The sequence below is a fragment of the Sminthopsis crassicaudata genome, chromosome 2, assembly GCF_048593235.1.
Source record: "Sminthopsis crassicaudata isolate SCR6 chromosome 2, ASM4859323v1, whole genome shotgun sequence".
NCBI lineage: Eukaryota > Metazoa > Chordata > Mammalia > Dasyuromorphia > Dasyuridae > Sminthopsis > Sminthopsis crassicaudata.
Window position 1 is genome coordinate 389876961 of NC_133618.1, and position 27633 is coordinate 389904593.

Genomic DNA, 27633 nt, shown 5'->3' on the forward strand with positions numbered 1-27633 from the left:
CCCGACACCGAGGGCCCAGGGCCACCCGCGTCCCATCCCAGCTTCCCTTTCCCTCCTTCCCCATCCCCGCCTTCCCGCGCCCCTATCCTGACTCCCCCACCCCCACCCCGCCGCACACCGCAGCCGCAGCCCGGAGCCGCGCCGGAGCGGGTGAGGTGCCGGGGGGCGGGGAGACGGGGGTGGGGGATGCTCTCGGGAAGGGCTCTCCGGGCAGGCTGAGAGGTACTGGGACGCTGCCGGAGCCAAAGCCGAACGTACCCACCGCATCCCCGGGGGCCGCGCAGAGGCCACAAGGTCAGCCGGGCCAGGGGAAGTGGGGGAGGGGGCAGTCAGGAGAGGGAGGGGGTTCCGGAACGATTCTAGGAGCCAGGAATTGGAAAGCGGTGGGACAAGCTGGGGGGTAATGAAGGAAAGGAGCGTTTCGGGGGACCTGGCCTGGGGCTGCGGAGGAAGTGAGGGGCCAGCGCTGACTCAGATATGCCCAGGACGGCATCCTAGAACTACGTCCAGTCTTCAGTCACAGTGTCCTTGGGAGGAATGGGAATGGTGAGAGTGGGGTCTGAGGGCGCAGTGAGAATATCGAAGGAAAGGGGGACGGAGGTTGCATTAAGGGTATGGAAAACGACTTGCGACCCCTTGTTGACCAGGCGCCTGGGGCCTGGGGCCTGGCGGACTAGCGCCGTTCCCTGGACAGCGCCTGGGCTAAAAGGGGAAGGGTTCTAGATTCCTGAAGGACTGGCCTCTGAAGGGTCCTGGGAGGACTCCCGGTAGGGGTCCACACTTGGAGTTCACTGCCCTCCCCCTGACCCTCATACCTGGGATTATCCCGAGGCCCTGACCCCGGATGGGCCCGCCCCCCCAGGGCCATATGTCGGAATTGCAACCAGGACCAGAGCCCCAACATGGGCTGTACATGCTGTTCCTTCTCGTGCTGGTCTTCTTTCTCATGGGCCTTGTGGGGTTCATGATCTGCCACGTGCTCAAGAAGAAGGGTTACCGTTGTCGAACATCAAGAGGTTCCGAGCCTGAGGATGCCCAGCTACAGCTGCGTGAGTGTGGGAAAAAAGGGGGCCCCATTACAAGGGATGAATCTTCTTTCTTCTATGTCCAAACCACATTTAGATGTGCCGGGGCATGCACATTTCACTGATTCTCCTCACTGCATCTTATCCAGGTGCTCTTTCCTCTCCCCTACTCCTGATGGGGCTTTGATTCCCCTGGTGTACCCAGCAGCAGGGGGACTCACATCCTGCTACCATAACTCATAGCTCATATTTCAAGAACCTAAGCCTGGGACAGTTTTTGCAAGTTTATTTGGGGGGATTAACATACAGTGGGTTCAATAACTACAAGGCAAAAATTCAGTGACTCTGAGGTCCTGGTGAATTATTTTGTAAACCTGCTGGCTAACTACTCCTGAAATTGTGTGGGATGGGCTTGAACAGAACCTTTGGGAAAGTGGAAAGGGGGCAGGAGAAAGAATGGTATCGGTGGAGTTTTGGCAAATCCCCACCCACTCTCTGACTTAATTTCCTCATCTATACAATGAAGGAATTATTCTCTATGCCCTCTAAAGTTCCTTATAATTCTGCAGCCATAATCCTATCATGGCCACTGACTTGAAGCATCATATTGTTAAGGAGTCAAATAAAGGGGTCATGAAAATCAAAGGAAGAATCCTCAGGACAGTGCTTGAGTTGGCCCAAGTTGCCTTGTCCTTAATGTTGACATCTTTGCTCACCTTCACAGCTGATGATGAGGATGTGAATGAGGATACAGTAGAAAGGATTGTTCAATGCATCATCCAAAATGAAGGTGAGTGCTCCCTGACATTTGTTCTTTAACCCTTGCCCCACTCCTATATCCACGACATCCTCTTGCCCCTTCTCTTTCACAGCTAATGCTGAGGCCTTGAAAGAGATGCTTGGTGATAGTGAAGGTGAAGCAACAGTACAGCTATCCAGGTGAGCTGGAAGTATGGAGAATTTCCCCAAATATTGGTCAGAGAAAAGTTTCTCCTTAATAGTTGTCCCCTGTAAAAGTCACAACTTAATCAGTTGGGTAATGTGATTTAATGTGTTCCTAAGACTGTTCCAAAGTAACTTTTCTATACAAGTATCACTTTGTGAACCCCATCATTCATTCCTTAGGTTAATCATTGAGTCTACAATGTAACCTTCTTGGATTTAAAAAACCTTAAGAGACAAAGTATTGTCCTAATATGAATCAGATTTTGGAGAGAATAGGACAGATAGAAAGGGAGGGGGATTATGGAGGCTACTGGAGAGAGAATTAAGGAAGGCAGGCACCCAAACTTCACAATTTTGATTAAAGCTACCCAGATAAAAGGACCCCAGGGAGAAAGGAATACAAATATATGACTGAAAAGGACTCTCCTGTATTCCCTCAGCCTTGACGGTGCTCCTAGCCTGCAGGATGGGACTCCATCTCACCACCATACAGTTCATCTGGGCTCGGCTGCCCCTTGTATCCACTGCAGCCGAAACAAGAGGCCACCTCTCATCCGACAGGGCCGATCCAAAGAAGGCAAAGGCCGTACTAGGCCAGGGGAGACCACAGTGTTCTCTGTGGGCAGGTGTGCATGGGGCACCCAAAGAAGAGGGGAGAGACTTCAGGGCCTCCCAATAAGATGGTAGATTTTCTAAGACAGCTGGACTAGTTGAGAGATTTATTCAGGCTCCATTAATACTATTCTCCTCTTGTACTGGAGAGTAGGGGGAGATGAGGATTTCAGTCAGGAAGTTCTCTTGGAATTACAAGGCTCATCTATCTGCTGAGATTTCTTTTGCTGTCAGAAGCTATCAAATGACAACAGTGGGGGAGCAATATTGGGGGAATGGGTTCAGAGAACCTCCAGTAACCCTGTCCCTTCTCTCCCAGATTCCGGGTAACACATATTGAGAAGAGGTTTGGGCTGCATGAACATCGGGATGGCTCACCCACAGATAGAAGCTGGGGTTCCAGCGGTGAGCAGGACCCAGGGGGTGGCCAGAGTTCGGGGAAAGGGCAGATTGGGACTGGACCTCCTGCCATAGAGAGACTTCCAGCATCAGGGCCAGAGGTTGGCGTCCTATCTAGTCCTCCTGTACAGAATGGGGGCCTCAGAGAAAGGAGCCTCACCCCCTCTCTGATTGAGGCACCCTCTGGAGCCATGGAAAACTTGGAGACGACAGACAGAGGGGACACAAGGCCAGTGTTGACCAGAAGGGAAACTAATGGACAACCAGCCAAACTGGATGCCTCAGATCTCCAGGTAGGCAGAAGTCAAATGTGTGCGTAGCAAAATCAAAGGGGGTGGAGCCACTGGGTAAAGCTACTGTCCTTGCTTAGTAAGTCATTTTCTGAGTAGATGAAGTTAAAGAGCTCTTGCCTTCTTTATCTCAGGTGTCACCACCAGGAGGCTCAGGAGGAGTGTGAGGTGAGTCTGGCCCTTCCAAAATATCTTTGCTTTCAGGGAATGGGGAGTGGGGAACCCCACCACTTTAAACTGAACAGTTCAGCCTATGATGCTGATTTTAAGGAGGGAGGGGCTAAGGGTACCACTCTCCCAAGGGGCATGCAGAAGGGAAGGACAACTAGAAGTAGAGTATGAGTCAGGAGGTTGAGAAAGAGGCTAGAATTGACAGGAAGAGTATCCCCTTCCCTCTCCTTTTCTCTAAGCTTCATCTTCACTCTCTACTGCAAGGATCAGTAACTGGCTGGGCAGGGAAGAGGGGCAAGCATGAAGTTCCTCCTCACTCTGAGACAGCATTGCCCTCTAGGAAAACAGAACAACCCCTCTTCCCTGGGGGCTGTACTATCTCAGGCTGGGAATGCAGAGTGGCCCACAGCCTCTTAATCCCTTCCCTTAACTGCATCTTCAGCCTAAGACAAGTCAAAGGTGAGGAGAAATTGCCCCTACATTTACCCCAGGCTCCTCCCTCCTCCATCAACTTGCTCCATCTGCTTGAGCGTGGCATTTGGGAGCAGGCCCTTTGCTCAAGATGGGCACCTGAAGCAATACTCCCCACTAGGCCTCCCTCTCAGCACACAAAAGCTCAGGCACTGGCTTGGGCTCCTTGCCCCTTTATTGCACTGTCAATAAATCAGCTCAGACTATTACAGCGGATCTGCACACTGGTTCCCACGACTTCTGATCCCTCCCCCCAACCCATGGGGGGCAAGGGGAGGGGAGAGGGAGGTGGGTGGTGGGACAAGTCACAAGTGGCCACAGCCTCAGGAAGGCAACCTGAAACACATCTATACTGCCTCGGTATCCTAGGGCCCTGCCCCAGCCTTGGCTTCCGGAGGGGAGATGAGGTTGGGGAGAGGTCATCACACACTTTCTCTGGTGGCAGCCACTCAGCATTGGGAGGCATCGATAAGGAGGAGGCTGGGACTCCCCATTGGGCTCAGGTGAGGGGCTCCAACCTCTCAGGCTCCAAGACTTTGGTGGGTGGGGGTGGGGGTGGGCGCAACTACAAGGAAAATGCCAACAATCATTGTTGAGATCCCCAGAACCAACCTCCTTTAGCCATCCCTCTCGCTATTTCACAACTGTAGGGTAGGATAGTTGAACCATCTTCCTATATTAGACTATCGCCTGGAAGAAGTCTTACCGGCCGGAGACGAGGGGTTGATGAATCTATTAGGCCAAGGCAATCCAGTGGGTGGTCTTGGAGAAAGAAAAACGGGTCAACAAACAGTGCCATAGAATCAATCAAAAAGCACCTATTTTGCCTCCTTGAGTTGGGCACTATCAGGCACAGAAAGACTAAAACATAAGCTCTCAAGAAGCTTTTAACTAGTTAGAGAATCAAAATTAATATATATAATAATAGTATATGATATAAGAAAATATAAATACTAAATAGCATGGTATAGACTACAAATGAGATTAAAAACTCAAGGAAGAGAGAAGGAGATCATTTAAAACCATAGAAGCCTTCAGGTAAGGTTGGCTTAGCTTGGATAGTATGGAAAGGATATTCCAAGTGGTGATGGGGACAAAGGTGAGGGAAGTTGTGGTGTGGGACACGACATTAACAACAAATTTTTTAAAAGTTTAATTAGAGCACACTGTCTTTTAGGAGATTCATCGAATAGAAGATGGATAGATGGGATAGGGCTAGATTAAAGAGGGCTTTGAAAGCCCAACAGAAGAATTTAAATTTGATGATACGTTGTAAAATATTCTTTCCCTGAGTCCTCTGTCTCTATTCAATCCCAAATTCCCCAACTCACCCTCAGACAGAGCTTCTGCAGTTCTATCAACAGCAGGGATGGGAGCTGGAGGAGAAAAGCTTGGGGGGGATGGGGATGGCAGCATCTGGGAGATAAGAATTTTATGAATGGAAGGTTACTGAGGAAAAAGGGAGTTTGGGGTTTAGGAAATAGCGAGTCCTGCCTCTCACCTTCCTCCCCCAACTTCTCCATCATATACCATCCCCTAACCCCCTAACATAAATTATAATGAAATAGCTGTACCACTGGTGCCAGTGCCTATAACCTGAACTAGCCTAGCCCCTGGCAGTGAACACTAGTCACAAAGCCAGCGTACCTCTTCTTGATCGGGGGAATCTAAGGGTCCTGGAGGGCCCAACAACTCCTCTACCAACAGGGAAGGGAAAACTCCAACTTGGCCCCCAAACTCTCCTCTCCAGAAGCCATCATCCACACCACCCTGGGCACGGGGCAGCAGCCGAATCAGTGCTCCCTCTGGAAAGCTCAGCTCCTCAGCACTCTGTCCTGCATAGCTGTACAGGGCTCGGGCCAGGCACACTACAGAACAGAATAAGGGAAATCATGACAGGGATCACAGAAACATGATTCAACCCACCTTAATGCCATTGGTCTGTTGTGCTGAGGTCCCTTACCTGTGGAATTGCCCCCTGGAGGGTTGTCACTGTGGGGGCCTTCCTGAGGAGGAGTAAGGTCTGGGAAGTCAAGGTATCGCTCCGGGACATAACCCACCACACCATGCTGATTCCGAGCCTGATCACAGTGGAAAAGACGGAGAGGCATTGGAAGTGATGGAGAAGGAATAACTTCCCCAGGAACTTTAAGTCTTAAAAAGGACCTCCAGCTCCATCTCTCTTTAGGAACTATCTAGAAATACTTCCCATGCCTCCCCTCAACCCTTCTCACAGTCAGAACCCTGGACCTCAGCCCCTTCACCCTCAGTCCCCAGAGCCCCTGCACATACCTTGACCCACTCATCTGCATCTCCATCCTCTACGACCTCCAGCCACTCCCCTTCTGTGATGGTCAACTCATCCTCTCGCCCGGCCTGAGCCCCACAGGAATGGATTCAGGTCTGGACCATTCTTTCCCTCCCTACTCTCATTCAAAGGATACTCAACCCCCCACCCGGCTCTCCCTAGCCCCAACCACTGTGCTCCTACCTGGTAGCCAAAGACAACATGTGCTGGGCAAGGGAGAGACCTCGTGGGAAGGGTTGGGGGAACTGGCTCTTGAAACAGCTCCCCCCCCTCCTCACAGTCCTCAAAATCGGATAGTTCTGCATCCTCTGCCTGGTAGGAGACACAGAAGGGAGTATCAGTTTCTTGACCACAGTCTCCCATCCTCAGAATTGCCCTTACCATTATGCATCAAAGAAGTGCTTGCCCACCCCCAAACTTCTGCATCAGTTTCCTCAGCTAAGGGGAAGTATCTAATAAGGGTCTGTTCCCATTTTAGTAGAGTTTTGACATGGGAGAGAGAAGGGTTCTGTTGGTGGGAGAAGACCCAGGGGGGATGGACTTTCTTTTGGGGTCAGGGCAGGGAAATTCTTATCTCACCATGGGAGAGAGGTCTCCTTTCTGGGATAACCGCGCCTCACTGAGACGCCTCTCCTGCTCCAGCTCTTCCTGGGCCTGGACCATAGCTGGCCGAAGCCACTGTTCTGTATCCAGCCCGGCCCCTTGCAGCAGAGCCAGCCGAGCAGCTCCCTTCACTTGGCTCACCTGGGACAGGGACAAGGAAGAAGAGGGTGCTGACAGAGCAAGGGGCCACACAACTGCAGCTTTTCACCCTACCCTACATCCTTTCCCACCAACCAAGTATGTCCCAAACAAACCAGCTCTTTTCTCCAGGATTACTGAGGCAAGAGGACCTAGGAATTCATCCCCACACACCCCCCCCTTAGCCAGGCACTGGTGATGTCCCCACCTGAGCACGTCGCACACTCTCTTTTACTTCCTGCAGTCGAAGTTCCACACCTGAGACCTCCCGTTCTGGGGCCTGCCGCCTTTTCAGCTCTAGCCGTTGTAGCACCTTGTTTGAGAGCAAGGGAGGGAAAAGTGGATAGTTCACTTGTTTGAAATCCCATTTTTAGCTCGAGACGCCCTATGACTTCCCTTAGAATCCCCAATTCAAACCCTTCTTTCTTTCCCATACCTTTGCAGACTTTTCCCCCACTCACCCGCTGCCCATGACTCTGGACTTTGTAATCTCGGGCAGCTCTGTTAGCCCAGTGCTGAGCTTCTTTCTTCAGGCCATTCTCTCCAGAATACCCCCTGAGCCTCCTTCCAGCTCCAGAACACACACCTGGTTATGGGCAGGCATTGTTAGGAGGGGGTACAATGGCCCTCCCACTTCCCCTAGCTTGAACAACTTCCAGTCTTCTCTCTCCATTTTTTCTTTATCTGTCTTTCCCCACCTGCCTCTCTATTTCTCTGTCTCTCACTTTCTGTCTTCATCTCTTTCTTTTTCTGTCTTTCTCTATCTCTGTCTTCATCTTTCTCTGTCCCTGTTTCTCTCTTTGTCTTTCTCGGTCTCTCTCTTTTTCTCTGTATGTCTTCATCCCTCTCTGTCTCTTTCTCTGTTTCTCTCTCTCTCTCTCTCTCTCTCTCTCTCTCTCTCTCTCTCTCTCTCTCTCTCTCTCTCTCTCTCCAGGGGCAGAGGCACAGAAATGAAAATCTATCAGGGATAAAGACAAACCCACGATATGGACACATGGACATAAAGTTCTTAAGAAGATAAAATATAATAAAGCATTTAAAAAAAAAACTTTGTGACTATTAAAGACCCACACAAGTGTTTATCATTCCAGGAGAATGGAAGCAATGATGCATTTTTGTCACCTTATCTCCAACACCCTTTCACATGGTCCCTTTCACTTAGTAAGCATTCAATGAATGCTTGCATAGAATTGAAAGAACACAGATACCAACATATACATACATCTATATATATGGAAGCCTTTATGGATAATCTTTGGGAAAGACTAGATGATACCCTTAGTAATAAGGAGAACTGAAGCATGGAGGGGATAATGACCTCCAAGACCCCATCCTATAGGCATGTCACATCTGGACTAGTTCCAGAGTAATAGAGGATTTCCCACACACAAGGACATTTGTCCTGAGACTGATCTCAGGAAGATAGAAGAAGATATCACCTGGTCAGCTCCCATTGGCTGAAATTGCTGTAGTGGTGTGGGGGAGAACACTCCAGGCTCTTGAAGAAAGTGCAATAATTCATGTTCCCAATTTACCTGGGGGCAAAGGAGAATGAAGACAGGTACTTCTCAGAAGGAGCTAGTAGGCCATGGGGGGAGGGGAGAGGAGGGGAAATAAAGCTGCATAGTGGGAACAAATGGAGAGAAAGTCGTCTATGTTGAGATCAAGCAAAAATTCATGCTGAGTGAGAGTCTATTCTGGGGAATTTGTTGGGAGCAAGAAGGAAAGATCTGGGTTGAAGTAAGAAGAGATTTATACAGGGAGGGTCTTTGGAGGATAAAGGATGAAGTTCTGTGTTAATGGGAAACTCTATGCAGGTATTATTACTGGGCCATGATGGGGAGGACACTGACCTGAGCAATCACCTGTCCCCTGTGCTGGGCCAGTTCCAGCTCCTGTTTTACAGCTTCCAATTCTGTGCGACTCAGCAGGGCCAAGGGATCACCCAGTTGTTCAGACAGGTCCCCCACCAAGCCCTAGAAGAGATCCCAAGACCCTAAAGTCTTGTTCCTTATCTCCCAATGCCCAACCTTGAAAAAGCAGAGGAAAGAGTTCTTGACAAGCATGGTCTCTAACAGGCAACCCAAATAACAGCAGTGATGTCACAGATACAGAGTTGGAGGAGTGATTCACTAAGGGGGCTGACTTACCTTGAGCAGTGCAGGCAGCTCCTCTTGATAATAATGCCCAAGATGGGCATTGGTGCTTGCCAAGCTAAGTAGATATTCATTACGGGCTGCACTCAATTGCTGAGAGTACTGGGCTGACTGTGCTGACAACTGAGGGGGCAGAAGAAGAAATACACATGTGGGACAGGGGACCTTGAACCCTCCCCCCTGCATTTCCCATAGGTCATAACCTTGCTTTAGTTTATAATTCCCCATCATATCCTCCAATCATTTGTCATCTTCCATGGAGCCAAATCCCCACATCTGACCTTGAGGCTGAGTTTCTGAAGGCTGGTTCGAGTATGAAACAAACCATGGTCACTTCGATTCAGTCTGATGGAGTTAGGTTTAGGACAGATAGAGAAGAGAAATAAATGAGGGAAGGGAGAATACAGAAGCCTCAGTCTAGAGAAATTAGTTGTATTAATTATACAATGTTGTACTGTATATGGTATGTTATATTTTTTATTTCTAATTTATGGAATAAAACAAGCATTTCCGTAACTGTAATAAAAAATATGATTGCACATGAAACTACAAATCTATTATGTACAACTTGCTATTCCTTTTAAATATGTAATAAAGTTATCATGTAAGTTTCTTTTTTCCCTTCCACCCCATCCTAGAGACAATAATAATAATAAAAAAAAACTCATTTCTATAATACTTTAAGCTTTACAGTATTCGCCTCACTACCCTGAGAGTTTGGAAAGGCAAGTAGTATTATCCCCATTTTACATATGTGGCAAATGATATTTGGAAAAGTAAAGTAATTCCCCCATATCCCATAACTAACAAATACCAAAGCTCACATTTTAAACCAAATCATTGATTCCAAGTCCATACCAACTCGCACTGCATCACCTAACTCTCTTACTGCTCCATGCTAGCCCAGCTCTGGGGCACACTCCTTCCAGTGCCCCCTCCTAGGACTTCCATGTCTCTACAGTCCCCACCTGGCCTGGACATCAGCTGCCTTTTCCTGGACGAGGCTCCACACTCTCTCCCGCTGCCCATATAGCTTCCGGCTCCGACTCAGCTCCCTCACAGACTCCAACACTTCAGCCTGGGCCCGCTGCAACTGCTCAGCACCCTGGGGGTACCTCCAATGCATGGGCACCCTCCCAAAACACGAGTATCATCACATGCATCCACCCTGCTCCTCCCTCCGGTCAGATGCTCCTCTTTCCCAGGACGTCCTCCCCCTTTAGTCCTCTCTTCAGTGTGCCCTCCCAAAGCCACTCCCCACACCTTTCTGAGCAGCTGCTCCTTGGCACTTCTCCCTGTGCCCCCAGCCAAGTCTCGGTATCGGTCAGCGGCGAGAACCCGGGCCTGGCCCCCAGCCATGGTGCCCTCCAGCAGGCATCGCCAGGCATTAAATACAGTCCTGCCCCGATTCCCCCCCCCCAAAAAAAAAGAACAACCAAGGTCAGAGTTGGTTTGGGGAGGCTCTGTAATCCTTAAAACACAGAAAAACAAGGCTTTTGTATTAATAACCCCTTCTCCCAGTGAGTCAAACCTATTTTCCCTGCCCCTCCCCTGATTCCCTGCAGACCCATCAGTCCATCAATCGATCTGCCCATTAGCTTGGCCACAAGGATCACTTGACAGCCTCCCCCACCCCCACTAGCATGTCCTTGCTGGGTCAGCCTCCTTCCTACCTTAGCTATAGCATCAGCTCTAGACTCAGCTTGAAGTTCACCGAACCCCCCACACCAGGCCCAACTCTGTCTCACTACCAGGAGCTGACTGGTATCACACCCTCCGGCCTTCTTCAGTTTCTTTGTCACAGGGTTGTTCCCCACCTGCCTTCGGTCTCCAAGCCCCGGTGTCCCTCTTTCTTCAGGAAAGGCCCGGCCAATTTTTGTAGTGCCTGGGGGGAGGGAGGGAGAGCCCGTCATTTACATAGGCCCGGGTATCAAACCCAACCTCGTCCAGCATCCCTGGGGTCAGGGATCCGGCTCCAGGGCGAGAAGGGGAACAGAAGGGGAGAGGATGCACAGAAGTGAGGGGATTACGTGTGCGGTTGGGACTTGAATGAGCAGGGCACTCCTCAGGGCGGGGTTCGAGGAGCTGTCCTCTGGGACCACCCTTCCTTACCTGCCCATACTCCCTCTCGATGGCCGCCCGTTGTTTGCTGTAAGATCTGTGGAGATGAAAGTCTTTAGTCCAGAGACCCCCTGACACAGGGACCACACACCCCAGTCTGGAGGATGAGGCTGGGAGATTAGGGGCGAGCTAGACCACAGGAGGGACCTGAGTGCAGCCGCACTGATACTTCTCCAAAGCACTTGGCCCTAGCCCTCCAGCAAGGCTACGTTAGACATGATTTGGTTTCCGTCAGGAAGGCGAGGACACACGGCCCAGGTCTGCGTGAAACAGACTTTTCTTGTACGGAGACGGGCATTCCCCACGCACGTTCTCAGGGAAATTTGGAGAGGTGGACGTGCCGAAGGAGAGGAAATGTTGTACGGCCCCGGCTGCTGGGAGGGCCGAGGGCTCCGTAGGAGGGACTGTGTACACGGTGCGTGTTCACAGAAGCTCACTGAGGGGCTTCCACAAGACAGCGAACACCCGCTCTCCTAGTACGTCTCACTGTGGAACCGCAGGAGCCCCAGCCTTCCTCTCCTCGGGCCCATTCCCCCAGGGCTAAGGGAGCCTAAGTGCGGGGCGGGGGTCCTGTCCCGGGGAGGGCGTGTCTGCAGGAGGCTGGGTGAGGGACACTAGGGGAGTCTCTGCGTGTCCGCAGGTGCTCGAGGCGACGCCCCCGACAGGCCTGGGCTCCTGTGCACTTCTCCAGGAGGGAGGCTACCTGATGTCCTCCAGCAGCTCGGCCTCTCTCTGCTGCCGGCTCTGTAGGATGCTCAGCTGCTCCAGGAAGCACAGCTTCACCTCCTGGACCGGCTTCACCTGCGGAGAGGAACGGGGAGGGATAGAAGGAGGAGCAGGACCCCGATCCTGGAAGTCCTCCAGCCGGACCCCACGTGGGGGGTGGGGAAGCCCGAGGGGCGGGGACCGAGAGGCGGGGCCGTCTCCGTTTCCTGGCTCTTCCCTTGTCCTTGACCCCCCGCCCCGGCGCCCCTCCTCGCCGCCCACCAGACTGGCTGCCCCTTCCCGAGAACACTCACTTTGCGCGGCGGCGGCTGCATCTCCACTCCGGTTCCAGACCCGGGCGAAGCTGTGACTCCGACTCCGGAACTCCTGGAGGCCCCACCCCTCCAGACAAGCCCCGCCCCCGGCCCCCCTTTCCACCACCACCCTTCCCCTGTCCGGCCCCGGCTTCGATCTCAGCCGCGCCAACTTCGGGAGGCCGTGGACTGGAAGAGGAGTACGGGGAGGAGCCCCGCGGAGCCCGGCGGGGGAACGATCAGAGGGGGAGCTCAGGGGCCGCAGGGAGGACGCGGCGTCTGCGGGGCGCTGGAGAGAACCTATGCTGGGGAGTCTGGACGCCTGGGTTCCATTTCCGGCTGAGACGCTGACTCAACCCATAATTAGTTTCTTTAGCCAATGTATTCTTTTATGCAAATATGTTTATTTACATATGCAGATCAGCCCCTGCAGTCCCACCACCGAGACCACCGCCGGACCTGGGAAAGGGGGCGGAGCCGAGAGAGAAAGGTGGAGGAAGTGGTTGAGATAACTTCGATGGGCTCTGAGAAGGTACTAGCGGAGGGACCAGGTCGGGGCGCAGGGCTGGGCTAGGATTTGGCTTCCCCAATTTCTCACCGAACCGGAAAAGCCAGAGCAGTCCAGATGAGAGAACCGCCCGGGGCCCCGGGACTAGGAGGCACGACAGGGACCAGGTACGTAGTGGGAGCTGTCCGGCCACCCTCGTCACGGGGAGGATGGGAAAGGGGGGTCCGTAGTTATCCCAGAAATGCTCTTCTCCCGACCGTCCCCAAACTCCCCCAGCTCTTCCCTTTCAAGGCATCGTGCCCTGAGGCTCCCTTCCAGATGACCCTCCCCCCAGCCGTAAATGTCACTTAAGGTTCTCCCCATCCCCCCAACCCCAGCTCCTTCGGGGAAGCCAAGGCCACGTAGCTGTTTGTTTTCAAAGTTTATTCTGCGGATCCCCACCCAGCTTGGCTCCCTCCAACACCCCCCCCCCCCATCAAGCCTCCTGAGTGGAGGAGCTCCCGGAACGTGCGCTGTCAGCCCTGGAAGGGACTGCCTGTTTTACAGATGAGGAAACTGAGGCCCAGCGAGAGGCCGCGGACTAGTTAGGGACGGAGTTTGCATCTTTCTGTGCAGCAGGCTGCACAGGATCTTCTGGGGCCGGACAGCCCCTCCCTTGTGGCTGAGGGAGTCTCAGCATGGAAGCTTCTGGAAGACAGGGACTTTTTAATCCCTTCTAGTCCCTCTGGGAGCTGACACTTAACATGTTTGTGGTCCCTTCTACCTCCCCGTCCCGGTTACTGCTCATGTAAGGGGCTGGCCGGGTGGGGGATGGGAATCACAGGGAGACCGGGGAGAGTGTCCCGGAGTGGGTCCAGGGTGGCTGACGGGGTCCGAGGTCTGTACTGGGGGGCTGGGGGGATGGGAGGCCTCCCCCTTTCGCAGAATCAGTGAGCTTAGCTCCTGAACTAACTGATCTTCCAGAGACAGATGATGCTGGAAGCTGGTTTTCCGAGGAGGCCCAGGAGGCGGCTCTGGGGGCCCCCTCTCTTGTCCCAGGGAGCTGGACTTGGAAAGTGGGGGCCGGTCGCTCTGCAGGCTTTGGCTTTGCGCTAGAGGCGCAGTCTGGCTGCTGGAGGGCTCCCTAGGGACGTCTGGTTTAGATGCCCCGTCCGGCGGGAGTGGGGAGTCCTTGGTCAGTTCCGGGAAGGCCCCTACCTCCTCATACACCGGTTCCTCAGCCTCTTCTTGCTCTTCCACAGAATCCTGAGACAGCTTCAGCGGCTGGACGAGTAATGGATGGGACATTAGGGTTCCAGGGGGATCTCCTATCCCCCTGGGGATCCCTCCCCTGGCTCTATAACACTGCCCCAGAGGCTCCCCCAACCCCAGAACCACGCTCTCGGTTTCACGGACAATATTCAGCACGTCAGGAGCACACAGAAACCCCCTGGCCTGGGGTGGGCCGAGGAACACAGGCAGGCACACGGCATTGGGGGAAAGAGGAGACAGTACTCACAAAAAACATGGACAGCGTCCTCCGGTTGTGCAGTCGGCGCTGAAAATGGCAGTGGGTGGGAAAGACACAGTGAGCAACAACACACAGAGCATGGGCAATGGGAACACTGAGGCGCTGAGCGGGGAGCGGGCCTACGGGGGAGGGACTTCCTTGGAAGGGGACCCGCCGCCTTGTACCTCTCCTATGTGAGTAGGATCGCCCCGCTCGGAGCTTGCAAAGCTTGGCCACAAAGGAGCAAAGGGCAGGGAGTGTGCCCTGGGGAGTGAAGCTGGGTCCAGGAAGGGCGCTGGATTAGGGAAGGGTCATACCAGTGTCTGGTTGGCAGAGAGTAGAGTAGCACCAGTGTCATCACCTCGAATGGGCAGCAGGGGCATCGTGCCAAATTTCTGCCTGGCAAGGTCGGAAGAAGAATGCCGACGCAGGACCACAGACTGCAGGTCGTCGTGCTGGGCAGGGGTGTGGGAGGCATTAATGGGTATGAGCCAGCTCACAAGGAGGGAGTGAAGACTGTCAGGGGGAGCACGGTTCTCCTCCCCTCCTCAGCTTCCACTTACCTGTGCTTTAAGAATGCTGGTTGTCCAATCCCACATCTCCTCCTCATCTGTGCAGGACAGGTAGCTGAGGAGCGACCCAAAAAAGAAGGAGACAGTGAGAGGGGCTGAACATAGACACTGAACTGGGGCAGGGGCAGGAACCCAACATTTTTACCCTTTATTGGTCTACAATGAAAGAAGTAATGAAGTAAAGAGAGTCAAGGGAAAAGAGGGATGGGGGGAGTGGATAGAGCCAGAGGGGGAAAATGGAAGGACACTGGACTAGAAGGTGATACTCACAGTTGCAACTTCTCCAGAATCAATGTAAACCCCCATCTAGGAATCAAGGGAGAGCAGTGTTGAGGAGAAAGAAGAGGGATGACTAGAGGTATGCAAATGTATGAATGGCAGAGGTGACTCACGGTGTTGGTGGCTTTAGCTTTCGGCGTATTCCCAGATAAACTTTCGCCCCGTCCAAAGACCATTCTCTCTCTGGCTTAGAACTCTGGAGATGAGGTCAGGGATGTCATTCAGTCAATGAGAAATCAGGGTAGTGAGGTCATGAAGACTGCAGGGTTACCAGTAACCAGGTTCGCCTCCTCTCTGCCCAAGGTGACTGTACCCACTCCCAGCCCCAGCCCTGGGGCCTCTGGGATGGTGAGGATAGGATGGGGAAGACTGCAGCATCATCTCAGGGCATAGGGAAGGCCATCTCTGGGATGGGGCTTGGGGGCTCCGAAGAGGACATATCCCAGGGGAGTATGTACCCTTTTCTCCTTGAGCAGCAACAGGCAGCGTCCCCGAAGTAGGAAGAACCTTTCCTGAAAACGACTTCCTAGCAACTTGGGGGGCTCTTCCCGGCACCGAAGCAGACCTACCCGGGGACTCTCCCGACGCACACCTGGGCATAGACGGACAAGTGATGGACCAAAGAAACTGGGGAGAGTGGGGTCATCCGAGGAGAAGTGGTTCAGCGCTCTGCAGATGGGCTCTCTTCTATAGTGTTGGGGGAACAAGGGACTGTGAGGGCTGACCTCCCTCACCTGTGAAGAGGCAGCTGGCCTGGGCTAAGGAAACCTTGCGCAGCAACAGGGAAGCAGAGCCGGGTTCAGGGAGCTGACACCACTGCAGGGCCTGTTCTAGAACCCGTTCCTTTGGGTGAAGGGGCCGCTCTGGAAGGTGAAGCACAAAGATTAGTCCCAACCCATGACCCGGAACCCCTTGCACCCCAGTCAGGCTTCAGCCGAGCCTGACTCACCAAGCTCTCCGTGCTCTCGGATCTCAAATGTCAGCCACAGGTCTGCTCCGGCTGTTGCTCCCCTCATCTCTAGTACCTGATTTGTCAGCTCCTCAGCAGTCAGTGTTGGGGAAACCTGAGGCAAGAGAAATACAGCAGGGCCAGGCTGCAGTTCTCAGTCTCCCTTCACCTTTCCTCTATGCCCATGTTTCCCATCCGCTCCTCTCCAGACTGACCTTCAGGGTGACGCAGTTGTCTGGTAGCTGCTGCTCCAAGTAAACTTCCATGATGATATCTCCAGCCTGTGACAGCTTTGGATGGGGTGGGGGTGTCAGGAAGGAAGTAATTGGTGAAAGGGTAGAGAAGCAGATGTGGGTAAATGGTTGGGCTCAGAAGCCCCCTCTTTGCTCTGAGATCACTAGCCATACTTCAGCCACATTGCTGTAGTTCTCTCTGGCCCTTTGCTTGAGATTAGGACAAGGCAATCACTTGGGAGTATCATTTGGAATCTTTTTTCCCTAAGACAATTGGGGACTTGCCCAGGGTCACACAGCTAGGAAGAGTTTAAAGACTGAAGTCAGATTTGAACTCAGGTCCTCTTGACTTTAGAGTCGGTGCTCTATCCACTGGGCCACCTAGCTGCTCCCATTTGGAATCTCTTGAAGCCTTTAAAGATTGGAGAATGAGGGTGGGGTCATGATTGGGGTGAGGAATGCGTCAGAGCGTCAAAGAGAAGGAAACTCCATATCTTAAGGTTCAAAGAAAACAGGGAAGGGATCCAGAGGGGAATTTTGGAGAACTCTCCTCTTTTAGCCAGAGAATCAACATCTTCTTTTGATGGTCCCCAATACTGTAAGTGAAGATCTGGGCCTACTTACCTGCACATCCTTCCAGGTAGTTATGAGACTGACTTCCAGGTCAATTTGAGCCACTTGGTCTGAATCAATCTGTGGAATAGTAAGAGGCACTGGGAAGAACTGGGGAACAATTGAAGCATAAAGAAAACTAATAAAGTTTCTGAGTGGTGGAATAATAATGGTAAATGACATAAAGAATTGCAGTTTGGCAAAGTGCTTTAAAAATGTGATTTCACTTGATTATGTATAAAATAAAACATAAATAGAAAAAACAAGGCCACAGTGACAGAGTCATGACAGCATGGTCACAGAGGTGAAGTCTTGGGAGAAAATTATAGGCCTTAGGGAGAGGGAAAAGAGATGGCTGCTGAAGTTGGGGACTGGTGAAGGATTGAAAAGCATTGAGACTGAGGGTGTGCAGTGTCAATAGATCAGAGAGTCCCTGAAGCTGGAAAGGGCCTTACATCAAAGACAGACACATAGTTGTCGATGAGTTCCTGCAGCACCCGAACCTCATGCTCCCCTCGCCCGTCTGTCTGGAACACGCTCGGTGCAAACAACAGAGCCAGGTTCCGAGTACACATCTGGTTCAGACTCGCACATTTCTGCACCCTGAGAAAGAAGCAGGAGAGTCCACTAACAGCATTGTAGACTGAAGTCAATGGCTGCATTATGGAGACCATTATGGTCAATGAGCTAAAAAAAACATTGCAAGGTCAGCTCTGGAGATGAAGGAACACTGCGCTAGACTGACCGGTAGAGGTGACCAATGAGGGTGGACAGTGTCCTGTGGTTGACCTTGGGCAGGCATCCAATCACTTCCTTATACCGCTCCAGCCGCTGAGACTTCTGGGGTAACTCTGAAAACAGGAATAGGATGGGGGTTGAGGAGGGTACAGTTTGGGAGACAGGGGTTTTGGAAACAGACAGAGATGGGGTTAGGGGCACTCCAGGTACAGCTAAGGATGATTGAGGTTCCTCTCCTAGTCATGTCCCATCTCCAGATGGAGAAGTGGAGGGATTAGTGGGAAGAGAAGGATCTTAGGAGGGTCTGAATCGCTTGTGGCAAGTTACCTGCAGCCTCCCTCCATCGAGGTAACAAGCGTGCAGAGGTCACAGGGTCATCCAGCTCCCTGAAGAAGCGTTTGAGTGTGTCTGTGACGTCTTCCACAAAGTGCTCTCCAGGTCGGAGCTTCACTGACCGTGCGTCCTGCCGGAACTCGGCCAGAAGTCGGAGACTTCGTGCCCGAGCACCCCCCTTCCGATATACACCTTCCAAGCGCAGACCTGTGGACACCACCCATCACGGGCCATGGCACCTTGCAACCTTCCAGCATTTCTTCTGACATTTCATAGTTGCCCTCCATCCTCCACGTGCCCAGGACCCATCTTTAGTCCCCCTGCCCCTCAGACAGTGCTCTTAAAGCCTGGCACTGGACGAGGTTATCAGAGCCCAGTTCCCGGGGTGCTTCCCCCATCGGCTGTCTGCTGTTCCCCTCTCTCCCTCCTCACCGTGCTGAGTGACAAAGCTGATGCAGGCGTCCACAATGATGGGGATGTCGCCTCGACTCATCTGTTGCCCTTGCAGAGCTGTTCCCCCCCCACCAGCTGCTCCTCCGATGGAGTTGCTCCAGCCAGCAAAGTCTATGCGTCCTTCCCCCTGCAAATACAGGGTCCTGAGACCCGAAGAGACTGGGTCAGAGCAGGAGGGAGAGGGATGGGCGCAACATGGGATGCAGGAAGCATCGGGGCCAGGATGCCAAAGAGTTTTAGAGCTTCACAGTAGGGAAGGCCCTCAGTGCTCATCTGGACTGAGCAAAAACCCCTTCAAGTGCTGTCCCAGACAAATGGCCATTCAGTGTCTGCTGAAAGACCTCCCATAATGAGGAAGTGACGACTTCCTATGACAGGCCCGTCCTTTTGGGACCAGCTTGTTTTTTAGGCCTCAGGTCCTCCAGCTGGCAGTAGGGGGCAGGAGTGCCTCAGTGTGAGCAGGCAGAGTGCAGGAAGAGCTGGGCAGTGCCACCGAACAAGGCTGCCAGTGGCCAGAGCCCTGGAGGAGGCAGCCAATGCAGGGTGAGTTGGGCAAAGGCTCTTACCTTCCGGTCTCCACTAGGACCAGATGGTCTTTCTTCTCGGGGCTGTCACTTGCAGATACCACACCTGGAAGGAGAAGGGAGAAAAGTGACCTTCAGAGAAGAGACAGCCAATCCTCCCAATTCCTCCCGCCCTTTCCATACCGCCCTCCCCAGCTCACTGATCTCCTGCAGTCTTCGCAGGTGCACAGTGTCCTCAGGGGCCGAGGAGCCGGGGCCCGGTGCCGGACACAGGAATAGGTGGTCACCTCGGAGGAGGCCGAAGGCAGACAGCCAGAGGCCTTGGGTCAGCGCGGTCTGAGAGGGGGACCGCAGCCGTAAACGGCCGAGCCTCAGCAGCCCGGGGCCCAGGAGCTGGTGGCAGCTCAGTGGGGAGAACCACTGCAGGTGAAGGGAAAGTGAAGACATGAGAGAGAAGAAATAAGAGTAAGACGTCAGGTGAAACATGGAGAGATGAGGGGAAAGATAAAAAAGGAAAGATGGAAAAGTACCGGGAGAGATGAAGAAAAATCAAAGGAGAGAGATAAAAATGGAAACATCAATTACTTCATCTGGGAATAGAGATACAGGGGTTGGTGTTGTTGGGGTGCTGTGGGGCTTCAGCATCTCCTCTTTGGGAATGCCACAGGCCCGGGTTGGGGGCCCACAGCAGGTGGGTCTGTGAGGAACTGGTGATGGGGAAAGGATATCCGTGAAAGGTATAGTGGGACATAATAAAGCAAACTCCTAGTTCTGATTCACCTTGCCCACTGCTCTGGTCCAGGCCTCCAGACTATCAGCTCCATCAGCCCCAAAGTACTGGACCCTTTCTCCAGTCAGAATGAGTTCAAAGGAGAATGGGAACCTGGGGGCATAGAGTTGGGGGAATGAAGCAGGAGAAACTACAGAGAAGAGGAAGGAGCTATAGACAGGAAGAAAAGACCATTAAAGTACTTGGAGAGCTACCTGTCAAGGTCCCCTGGGTCGACTGGTGGGGGACTTACACCCAGACACACCACATCCTGTGGCTGAATCAGACTGATTGGCTCGAGGCTGGTCTCCGATGAAAACATCTCCAGAGCCGCACCCAACACACACCACAGCCTGGGGGGTGCTGCAAAAAACGGGAGGTGCCACTTATTGGGCAGCATTCTCCAACTCTAAATAAGCCTTCCCAGTACAATCCAACCCCATCAGTGTCAGGCGTTCGCAAGCCCCAATCCCGCTTCCAGAGACACTTCGGCTCTCCTGCCAGGGTCCCCCTTTCTCACCGTCCCGGCCCCGGCGGTGGGGCGGAGGTCCAGGCTTGCTGCTGACTGGACTGCAGTACAAAAAGCCACTTAGTGTTGCGGGTACTAGGACTTCATTGTATACACCAGGGGATGAGTCTGAAGGACGACATGGGGGGAGGGAGTGTAGATCAGAATATTATTATAGAAAGCGTGAGCACTAGCTTAGCTATGATTACATTGGGAGCATGGCCCAGACTCTTCAGTTCCTTACCCACCCAACTGAAGTCTGGGAGGGAGGGCAGAATGTGAGATGGGTGGTGAAGTAGTCCTATTCACTCCCCCCTCAAACCCCTTCCATTCAACTCTGCATGGATGAATCCTATGTGAAAGTGACCATTATTTAACTGCAGATTTTCCTGTAATAGTGAGAGACCCAAAGGGATTATAAAGGAAGGATCCAGGACTGAGAGAACTTAGAGGAGAGCCTGGGCGGATATGTCAAGGCTAGAGAAAGACTTAGAAGGTCTGAGGTAGGATCATTAGGAAGTCACAGGAAAGGGATTACCTAGAGGTAGGAAATTAGAGAAACTGCCTTCAGAGCAGGGTTCTTCATGTGAGAAGAGCTGAATCATGTTTTTCAACAAGTTGGGTCCCGTCACAGCTGTACATAGTGCCTGGGTGAGGAAAGGGGCAGCCATCAGTCACTTCTCACTGCAGCTAACACCTCCTCTCAGATCCAGAGAGAACAGCTCCAAACTGCCCTCCTCAAATTGACCCCTCCATCCTCCCACCTGCAGCAGCTGACTGTGGTCAGGGTACTGAGGATGGGGCCCCCGAAAGAGTCCAAGCCGATATTTGCGGGAGATGAAATCCCCACGGGGTCCTGGAGGAGTGTCTGGATGCAGCCCTCCTCCTGGGGGCAGTCCCTTTATCCAGAAGCGGTTGGCTCCATCATTGCCCAGGATGAGGAAAAGCTGACAGATGCAGAGGAAATCAAAGGGGCTGTGGTAACTGGTTACAACAGGGGCCAATTTTCTCAGATCTCCAGCTCCCTGAGATACCCCAAGTCCTTTTTGTTTTTTCAAACACCCTCCTCTGGGTCACCCAACCTCTTCCATTAATCACCTGTGTTTCAACTTTTTCACTAGTCACCTTTACCTGCACAATCTCATTGCTCCAGATGCTTGTGTCTAGTTTCAGACTCTGCACTTTAGATACCCCAGAGCCCAGAGCCCGATGCTGTCCTATAAGAAAGGAGTTGGCCTGAATGTTATCAGCTTTGGAGAAAGAACTCCCACTCCCCTCCTCTCCTCAGATGCATTTCCTTGCCCTCAGTCTTCCTGTCCCCAGGCCTAGTGTTCTTCACCTGCACAATGCTTGCAGATAACCACTCCCAGATTGATGGAGGCCCAGTCAGGACGAGGTGCTCCACAGTCTGCACATTGTCGGTTTGCTCGGTTGGACCAGATTTTTTCAGCCACTTCATAGTCAGACAGTGTCTCGGTGATGGCCTCTTGCAGTGCAGCTGCCCAGACCTGGCGAGTACAAGCTGACTCCGCTGTGAAGCTGGGAGGTATATTTGAGCCAGCTTATCAGACCCACTTTGTACCTTCCTACAGACCCATCTTCAGACCCTCCTGCTTCCTTCCACTGTCTCCCTGGAGGCAGCTATTAGTAATTTCATCATGAGCTATCCAAAAGGAGTGGAAGGCCTTGGAGGTGGTAAGGCTCTCCCTCACAAAAAAGCTTTCAGGTAAGGACTGGATGCTTACCTGTTGGAAATGTCTTAGTATACTTATTCAAATAGGAGTTAAACTATATACTTTTGAGACTCCCTCTAATTCTGAGGATCTTAAACATCCTTCTGACATGATATTGACCCCTCTCCCTAATTCTCCTCCATCTTTTCACAGAAAGTACCACTCTGACTTATTCAGAAGGCCAAAGATTCCCTGAATCCCAGCATCTGCACCCCCATCTGAAGGTCCCATCCTAGGCTCAACCCCTCTCTCTCCACCTGAAGCATCGATGGGGTGTGAGAAGGTCAAAGCTTCGATTTTTGGTCTCCCGGACACTGCAGCCCCGAAGCTCGATGAAACAAATTCCAATGCCCAGAGAAAAGGACTGAAGAGGTGGAGAGTTGAGGAAGAAGTATCAGGGATCCATCTAAAGGTTAGGAGCTGGAGGATAGTGCCCTCCTTAAGGGCTCCATCCAGCCTGTACCACCCAAGGTCCCGCCCCATCCCTTGTGCCGCATCTTTCCCCTTTACCTGCTCACTCTTGTACAATCCTAGCTCCCCAGGGCTCAGAGCTGCAAACACTTTAGCTTTGTGTCCCCGAAGTTCTAAGGTTCCTGTGCGGAGGGGCCGTGGTGGATGAGGAGGCCGAGGGTTGCCAAGTAGCCTTTGTTCCTTAAGTCGAGACTGCAGTGTTGTGCACCAGCTGTCCCTCTGAACTGAAGGCAAATAGGGATGAGGATTGAAGAGTTTGAGTCATAGAGTGAAGAAAATCTAGATAATGCCTCGGAGGACAGCAGGGATGGGTTTGTGACTAGTGACCACTCTTTAGGAGGGCACTTTGAAACAACATAGGAATATTTCCTTATGAAAATTCCAAAGCACCTCAAATTCAACATGACTAAAATAGAATTAATTATGTTTCTTTCTAAAATAGTTCCTCCTCCAAGTTTTTCTGCTTCTATTGAGCGTATCACCACCTTTTAGTCACCCAGATTCACAACCTTAACCTCAGACTTTCTCTTTTCTCATTATTACCCTGCCCACATATAGTCAGTGACCACATCTTGTCAATTCTATTGTCATTACATCTTTTCTATCTGTACTTTTTTTTTCAGTCAAGCTACCACCATCTTAGTCCACACAGCTGCCAAAATAATATTCCTCAGGAATAATTCTGATTATGTCTTTTCCCAGCTCAAGAATTTCCAATGGCTCCCTATTGCCTCTAAAATAAAATGCAGACTCCTTTGTCATTTAAAGCTCAACCCAATCTAGTTCCCAGCTACCTTTTCAGATTTATTTTGTTTTGCTCTGCTTCTCATAGTATGCTCTCATGATCTATCCAAAGTGTCCTATGTTCTTGCTCCCATCAGTTGACAATGAGTTGGTCTCTCTCATTGGAGATATAAATCTCCAATCTCCATTCATGCCTTTTTTCAGGCTGTCCTCATGCCTGAAATGCTGAATCTTCTCACCTCCCCCTCTCGAAATCCTAATTTCATTAAGGCTCAGGGTATCTTGTACACTTCCCGATACCCTTACTTGTTATTGCTCTTTCCCTTCTCATGTTATCTTGTATTTACTTATGTTTATATGCCACAATGATCAGTAAAGCATAAGTTCTTTGAAGTTGGAGGTTGTTTTTTATTTGTCTTTATATCATAAACAACACTGTGATTCAGTCTTTTTTTTTTTTTCTCCCTCCTGTGATTTCATAAACATACGGAACTCTTGGTATGGAAATGCTCTCCACAAATGCAAGTTAACAAATCTGCAACATAATCAGATAATTTCCTGGAGCACTGAGAGGTTCATCCCTTGCTCATAATCACACACATTTGTCAGAGACTTGTCTTCTTCATCCCAAGGCAAGCCCTCCACTATGTCATGCCTCCCCTCACCTTGCACATGGTATAACCTTAATAAATGCTTTTTGGATTGAAGGGAGTGGGATGACAGTAAGTCTGCCTGTTGGCCTCCTACCCCAGGCTGGCCCTTTGCTCACCTTCACTCTCAGCTCGAAACACAAATACTCTTTGGCTAGTGATGACTTGGAACTTGCAGTCCTTGCAGCTTCTGATCATCTCAATGACCGTCAGTGGGATAACCCCTTTAGGGAATGTGTCCTGGGGAGACAGCAGCATTGACCCAAAGTCAACAAGCAAGTTGGTATTGCCCCTCCAGGAAGACTCCTCTTCTCATTTTATTTCCCTTTAAGACCCTCATTTCTTTCCTCTCAGACTGCCTCCCAAATTTCAGATTCCTTGAAACCCTAAAATTCTTCCTTGATTTTCCTAGCTTCTTTGTAATCCATTCCCACCCTCCACATATATACAAACTTACCTTGTCACTTCCATAATACATCAACTTCTTTCCATTGAACCTGACAAAGCGCCTCTGAAAGACATAATTCCTAGGGGAAAGAAGGAGAGAGGAATCAGTCTCCCAGGGTCCAAAATTGGCAGCAGGAAGGTACTCTCTAATGAAGAAAAGGGCAAGTCTCTTAGGGTTAGAGTAATAGACTACCTCCTTCCCAAGTCACTTCATTAACAGCAACCCCTCCATCCCCTCTTTCTAGCTACTACCTCACTCCTTTTATAGCTGCCCTCCCTTCTCATAATCTTTTCTGTTTTTTTTCCTTTCCAAAGTCCCCCACATCACCCCCTTCCAATCACACCCCTGAGGCGAGAGCTTGTCCAACCAGCCACTGAGCAGGGGTGTAGGGGGATCAGCTAGTGAAGTAAAGCTGGCATAGGGGGAGATGAGATCATCGCTTGGCTCTTCAGGGTCCAGGATGGGCACCAAGTGGGTAGAGTCTCCAGGCAACTCCAGACTAGCATAGCCACAGTCCTCTCCCCCTTCTGGTTCATGGTTACTTGGTCTAGAGAAAGAAAAGAAGAGATATGAATAGTTGACTCAACTCCATCTCTTCTCCTCATGACTGCTATATTCCTCTCCATTATAATCTGTTCTAAATCTTCTCCTTTATGATTTTTCTAAATTTCTCCCCAATGTTCCTCTTCATATCTCCTTTATATCTTGCCTTTTATGATTCATCTCAAAGCACCTACCTGGGTTCACCTGCTGACTGACCGACACCCCTTGTCTTCCTTCCCTGTGGAGTCCCAGGGACTGAAACGGGCTGAACACCATAGTATAGGCTACTGGGGTCCATGATATGCACTGGAGTTTGGTGAAATAGGGATGGGGAGACAAGTCAAATGGTAAAATGGATATGATGAATCCTCACCTTTAATAACCTTACCATTCCTTGCCACCCCCCCCCATCTTCCACATGGTCTTCTGCTGACCTGTGCCGCCTGTGGGTCTGGAAGTGGGGATGGGAGTAGGAGGTTCTACCAGGGAGCAGTCTGTAGTCCTGAGGATAGAAGGGAACTTGTAACACCGGAAGCAAAGAAGGAGAGAAGAAAGACAATGCTTTACCTCCCCCCTTTATTTCTCCCTTCTCTATTGACCCTTTTCCCAGCTGATTGCTAACTCACTCACGTTTCTTGATCTCCTGGTTGTGCTCCCCTTCCAAGGTCCAGCCCAAAATAGATATCATTGGGCATCATTGTCAGACTGTCAGAGGTGGGAAGTTGATCTGCAGGGAGGGCGGGGGTGAAGGGAGACTGAGGGGTGCTTAGGGAAGTCTCTTGGCTCACTGGCTGCTCTGAACTCCCGGGGACCATGCTCTCTTCCTCTTGGACTAACAGGCTGGTATCCTCTCCCTGAGTCACTGGAGGGGTCTCTGCAGAAGGGTTCAGCAAGGGAGGTGGAATTGATTCCGTAGGGGTAGTGCCAAAAAAAGTAAACACAGTCCTTGGTTTGGGCACTGGTTTGCTGGGGATCACTTGAGGATCTGGACTTGGGGGTTGATCCATGGTGGTGTCCAGTGGGGTGTCGGTAGGACCCTCCACAGAGGCCCCCTGCAGCAGGCGAAGAATCCGTTTGCGATGACCCGTGGCCCAGATGCCCATTCGACGAAGTTCCTCGTGGCCCAGATTTTGGGCAGCAGCTGCAGTGGACACACCGTGCCTCCTGAATGTATCTGCGTACCGCTCCAGATGTACTTCTGCTAGCCAGACCTCAATGTCCAGGTCCCTGGATGACTCCATGAGGGTTCAGGCCATTGCCTAGAAAAGAGAGAGTGGAGGTGGGGATGGTGGACAGGACTTAAGCTAAACTCCACATTATCTTCTCCCAGCTTTAGGGTAGAAGAAGCCTAATCCAAATCCTGAAGCCTCCCCCATCCACAATCAGGCAAAGTTACAGGGATTTAGACAGGAAATGTGGAGACAGAGTTCTTAGACTGTCAAAGTTTGAAGGGACTTCCAGGGATCTGGCCCAAACCCCTTGTTTTACAAATGAGGAAAGGAAGACCCAAAAGAGCTTAAATGACTTGCCCATGATCACATATCCTCCTGGCAGGGCCAGAGCCAGAACCCAGGTTTCTTTGACTCACGGTTCAGTGTGCTTTCCATTACACCACAGAGTCACTGAGAAAGCAAATACCTAGAACCCTAGAAAGGCACTGTGAAGTGAGAAAGGGACCAAGATCACAGAAGGGGACTGGGGTCACTGAGGGCCACCACAGCAGCCAGGAACCAGGGGAGAGGAAGGGGAAGGGTCAACATAATCAGGGTGGGGTAGAAGGGGAGTGATCAGCTAGTCTCAATCAGGAGGAGGCAGGAATGGAAGAGGCCATTCCCACAGGTCTCTGCAGCTCTAACCCAAAACACTGCTGTCCAGTTTCCAGTTCCTCCTCCCCTTCCACCTATTGTCTCCGCTCAGACTTCCTTCCTGTCCCTTCACCAAAGAGCCGCCCCCACATCCTGCCCCAGCCAGGCTGGGCAGAGAACTCGGACATGTCAGGGCTGGGCCAGGGAGAGAAAGAAAGCAGTGGGTGATGGTGGGATTGACTTTGTCAGATCACTACTCTCTGCATAGGAATCTCTGTTACCGCCCCTCGTCCCATTGGGCACATCCTAGGCCCGCACTCAGCGGGAAGAACCCTCCTTCATCCCCGCTCCTACGTGCCTTCCTCAGGCTTTATCTCTGTTTTTGTCCCGTCCCTATCCTCCCTTTGTTTCGACTTCCGTACCCCAGCTTAAGTCCCCATGCGATGGGCGACCATCCCCAATCGGGAATCGAGATTGCTGGACACTGACTCAAGCTACCCCTCTCCCTTGTGACTCAGGCCCTCGCCTGGCACAAGACTGGAAACCAAGTGGTCAGAATGGGGGCATGATTGCCAATGGGGGGGGAAGGCGGGGCAGGGAAAACGGAGGCAAGGGAAAGGGCAAGGAGAGGGCAGAGTCCGGTCTTGAGAAAGGAGGGGCGGGTCAACCGTCGGGGGGCGGGAGAGAAGAATCTGCAGGAGGCGGAGAGGGGCGCCTGGCTCCAGAGATCTTTGAGATCTCAGAAAGGAGCAGCCCACGCAGGAGCACTAGGGTGCTCGGGAACTCTTTAAAGCAAGAAAGAAAGTTTGGGGGGCAAAGAACAGGTTCTCACCTTAGTCCGCGGCTATCCGCTCAGCTCCATTCACTCGGCGCGGTGGCAGCCAGTGTCCAGAAGCTCCAAGCTCCGGTCCCCAGTGCTTCGGCCCGCCCCAGCCCTCCCACCACCTGGGTTGTCCCCGCCCCGGCTAGGCTCTCTACTCCGCCTTCCGCAGGCGTCCCTTGAGCAAGTACGAG

The 27633-nt window shown here is 51.9% G+C and overlaps 3 protein-coding genes and 1 long non-coding RNA gene across 6 annotated transcripts; 2 read left to right on the forward strand and 2 right to left on the reverse strand.

Annotated features, from left to right (window-relative positions):
• Positions 1 to 96: 96 nt before the first annotated feature.
• FCHSD1 (FCH and double SH3 domains 1) lies at positions 97 to 12341 on the reverse strand. Its single transcript, XM_074291668.1, is given in 22 exon segments — positions 97 to 1045; positions 1742 to 2033; positions 4620 to 4675; positions 5245 to 5329; positions 5561 to 5781; positions 5877 to 5994; positions 6206 to 6289; positions 6405 to 6533; positions 6801 to 6965; positions 7171 to 7275; positions 7424 to 7519; positions 7522 to 7548; positions 8402 to 8497; positions 8816 to 8938; positions 9113 to 9241; positions 9400 to 9463; positions 10087 to 10223; positions 10382 to 10517; positions 10936 to 11003; positions 11231 to 11276; positions 11943 to 12040; positions 12259 to 12341. Coding segments are annotated over 22 exon segments (2361 nt in total). The 5' UTR covers positions 12280 to 12341; the 3' UTR covers positions 97 to 980.
• Positions 1881 to 6973, forward strand: RELL2 (RELT like 2). Its single transcript, XM_074291673.1, has 6 exons — positions 1881 to 1964; positions 2411 to 2596; positions 2902 to 3274; positions 3406 to 3439; positions 3682 to 4416; positions 6864 to 6973. The coding sequence occupies exons 1-4, from the start codon at positions 1921 to 1923 to the stop codon at positions 3436 to 3438; spliced, it is 636 nt and encodes a 211-aa protein (XP_074147774.1). The 5' UTR covers positions 1881 to 1920; the 3' UTR covers position 3439; positions 3682 to 4416; positions 6864 to 6973.
• On the forward strand, positions 12172 to 17053 carry LOC141556831 (uncharacterized). Its single transcript, XR_012486644.1, has 2 exons — positions 12172 to 12933; positions 14008 to 17053. It is a non-coding gene; the product is annotated as an uncharacterized LOC141556831 (long non-coding RNA).
• On the reverse strand, positions 13175 to 27533 carry ARAP3 (ArfGAP with RhoGAP domain, ankyrin repeat and PH domain 3). 3 transcript variants are annotated; one of them, XM_074291660.1, is made up of 33 exons: positions 27452 to 27533; positions 25445 to 26073; positions 25249 to 25316; positions 25009 to 25120; positions 24615 to 24818; positions 24281 to 24350; positions 23943 to 24063; positions 22469 to 22653; positions 22216 to 22322; positions 21565 to 21764; positions 21357 to 21442; positions 20990 to 21172; positions 20764 to 20872; positions 20238 to 20354; positions 19933 to 20080; positions 19729 to 19831; positions 19149 to 19368; positions 18991 to 19054; positions 18404 to 18567; positions 17966 to 18178; positions 17646 to 17751; positions 17356 to 17503; positions 16913 to 16981; positions 16271 to 16345; positions 16056 to 16170; positions 15841 to 15969; positions 15565 to 15698; positions 15220 to 15302; positions 15098 to 15133; positions 14819 to 14882; positions 14573 to 14710; positions 14265 to 14303; positions 13175 to 14029 (listed from the first exon to the last, which is right to left on the reverse strand). In XM_074291660.1, exons 2-33 carry the CDS (start codon positions 26053 to 26055, stop codon positions 13550 to 13552), a joined length of 4701 nt encoding a protein of 1566 aa, XP_074147761.1. In that variant the 5' UTR covers positions 26056 to 26073; positions 27452 to 27533; the 3' UTR covers positions 13175 to 13549. The 3 variants fall into 3 exon arrangements, with proteins under 3 accessions (XP_074147761.1, XP_074147763.1, XP_074147762.1); XM_074291662.1 differs by lacking the exon at positions 14265 to 14303; XM_074291661.1 differs by lacking the exon at positions 27452 to 27533 and having other exon boundaries at positions 25445 to 26656.
• Positions 27534 to 27633: the final 100 nt, after the last annotated feature.

What these genes read in the sequence shown, in the direction of transcription:
- RELL2 (XM_074291673.1), top strand. Translation starts at nt 1,921, where the DNA reads ATGCTTGGTGATAGTGAAGGTGAAGCAACAGTACAGCTATCCAG. An exon ending in GCAACAGTACAGCTATCCAG is followed by an intron (nt 1,965 to 2,410) that starts GTGAGCTGGAAG and finishes GTATTCCCTCAG; the next exon opens with CCTTGACGGTGCTCCTAGCC. An exon ending in ACAGTGTTCTCTGTGGGCAG is followed by an intron (nt 2,597 to 2,901) that starts GTGTGCATGGGG and finishes CTTCTCTCCCAG; the next exon opens with ATTCCGGGTAACACATATTG.
- ARAP3 (XM_074291660.1), bottom strand. Translation starts at nt 26,055, where the DNA reads ATGGAGTCATCCAGGGACCTGGACATTGAGGTCTGGCTAGCAGAAGTA. An exon ending in CTCTAATTTCCTACCTCTAG is followed by an intron (nt 20,355 to 20,763) that starts GTAATCCCTTTC and finishes GTCGTCCTTCAG; the next exon opens with ACTCATCCCCTGGTGTATAC. An exon ending in GTCCTAGTGGAGACCGGAAG is followed by an intron (nt 18,568 to 18,990) that starts GTAAGAGCCTTT and finishes TTCGGGTCTCAG; the next exon opens with GACCCTGTATTTGCAGGGGG.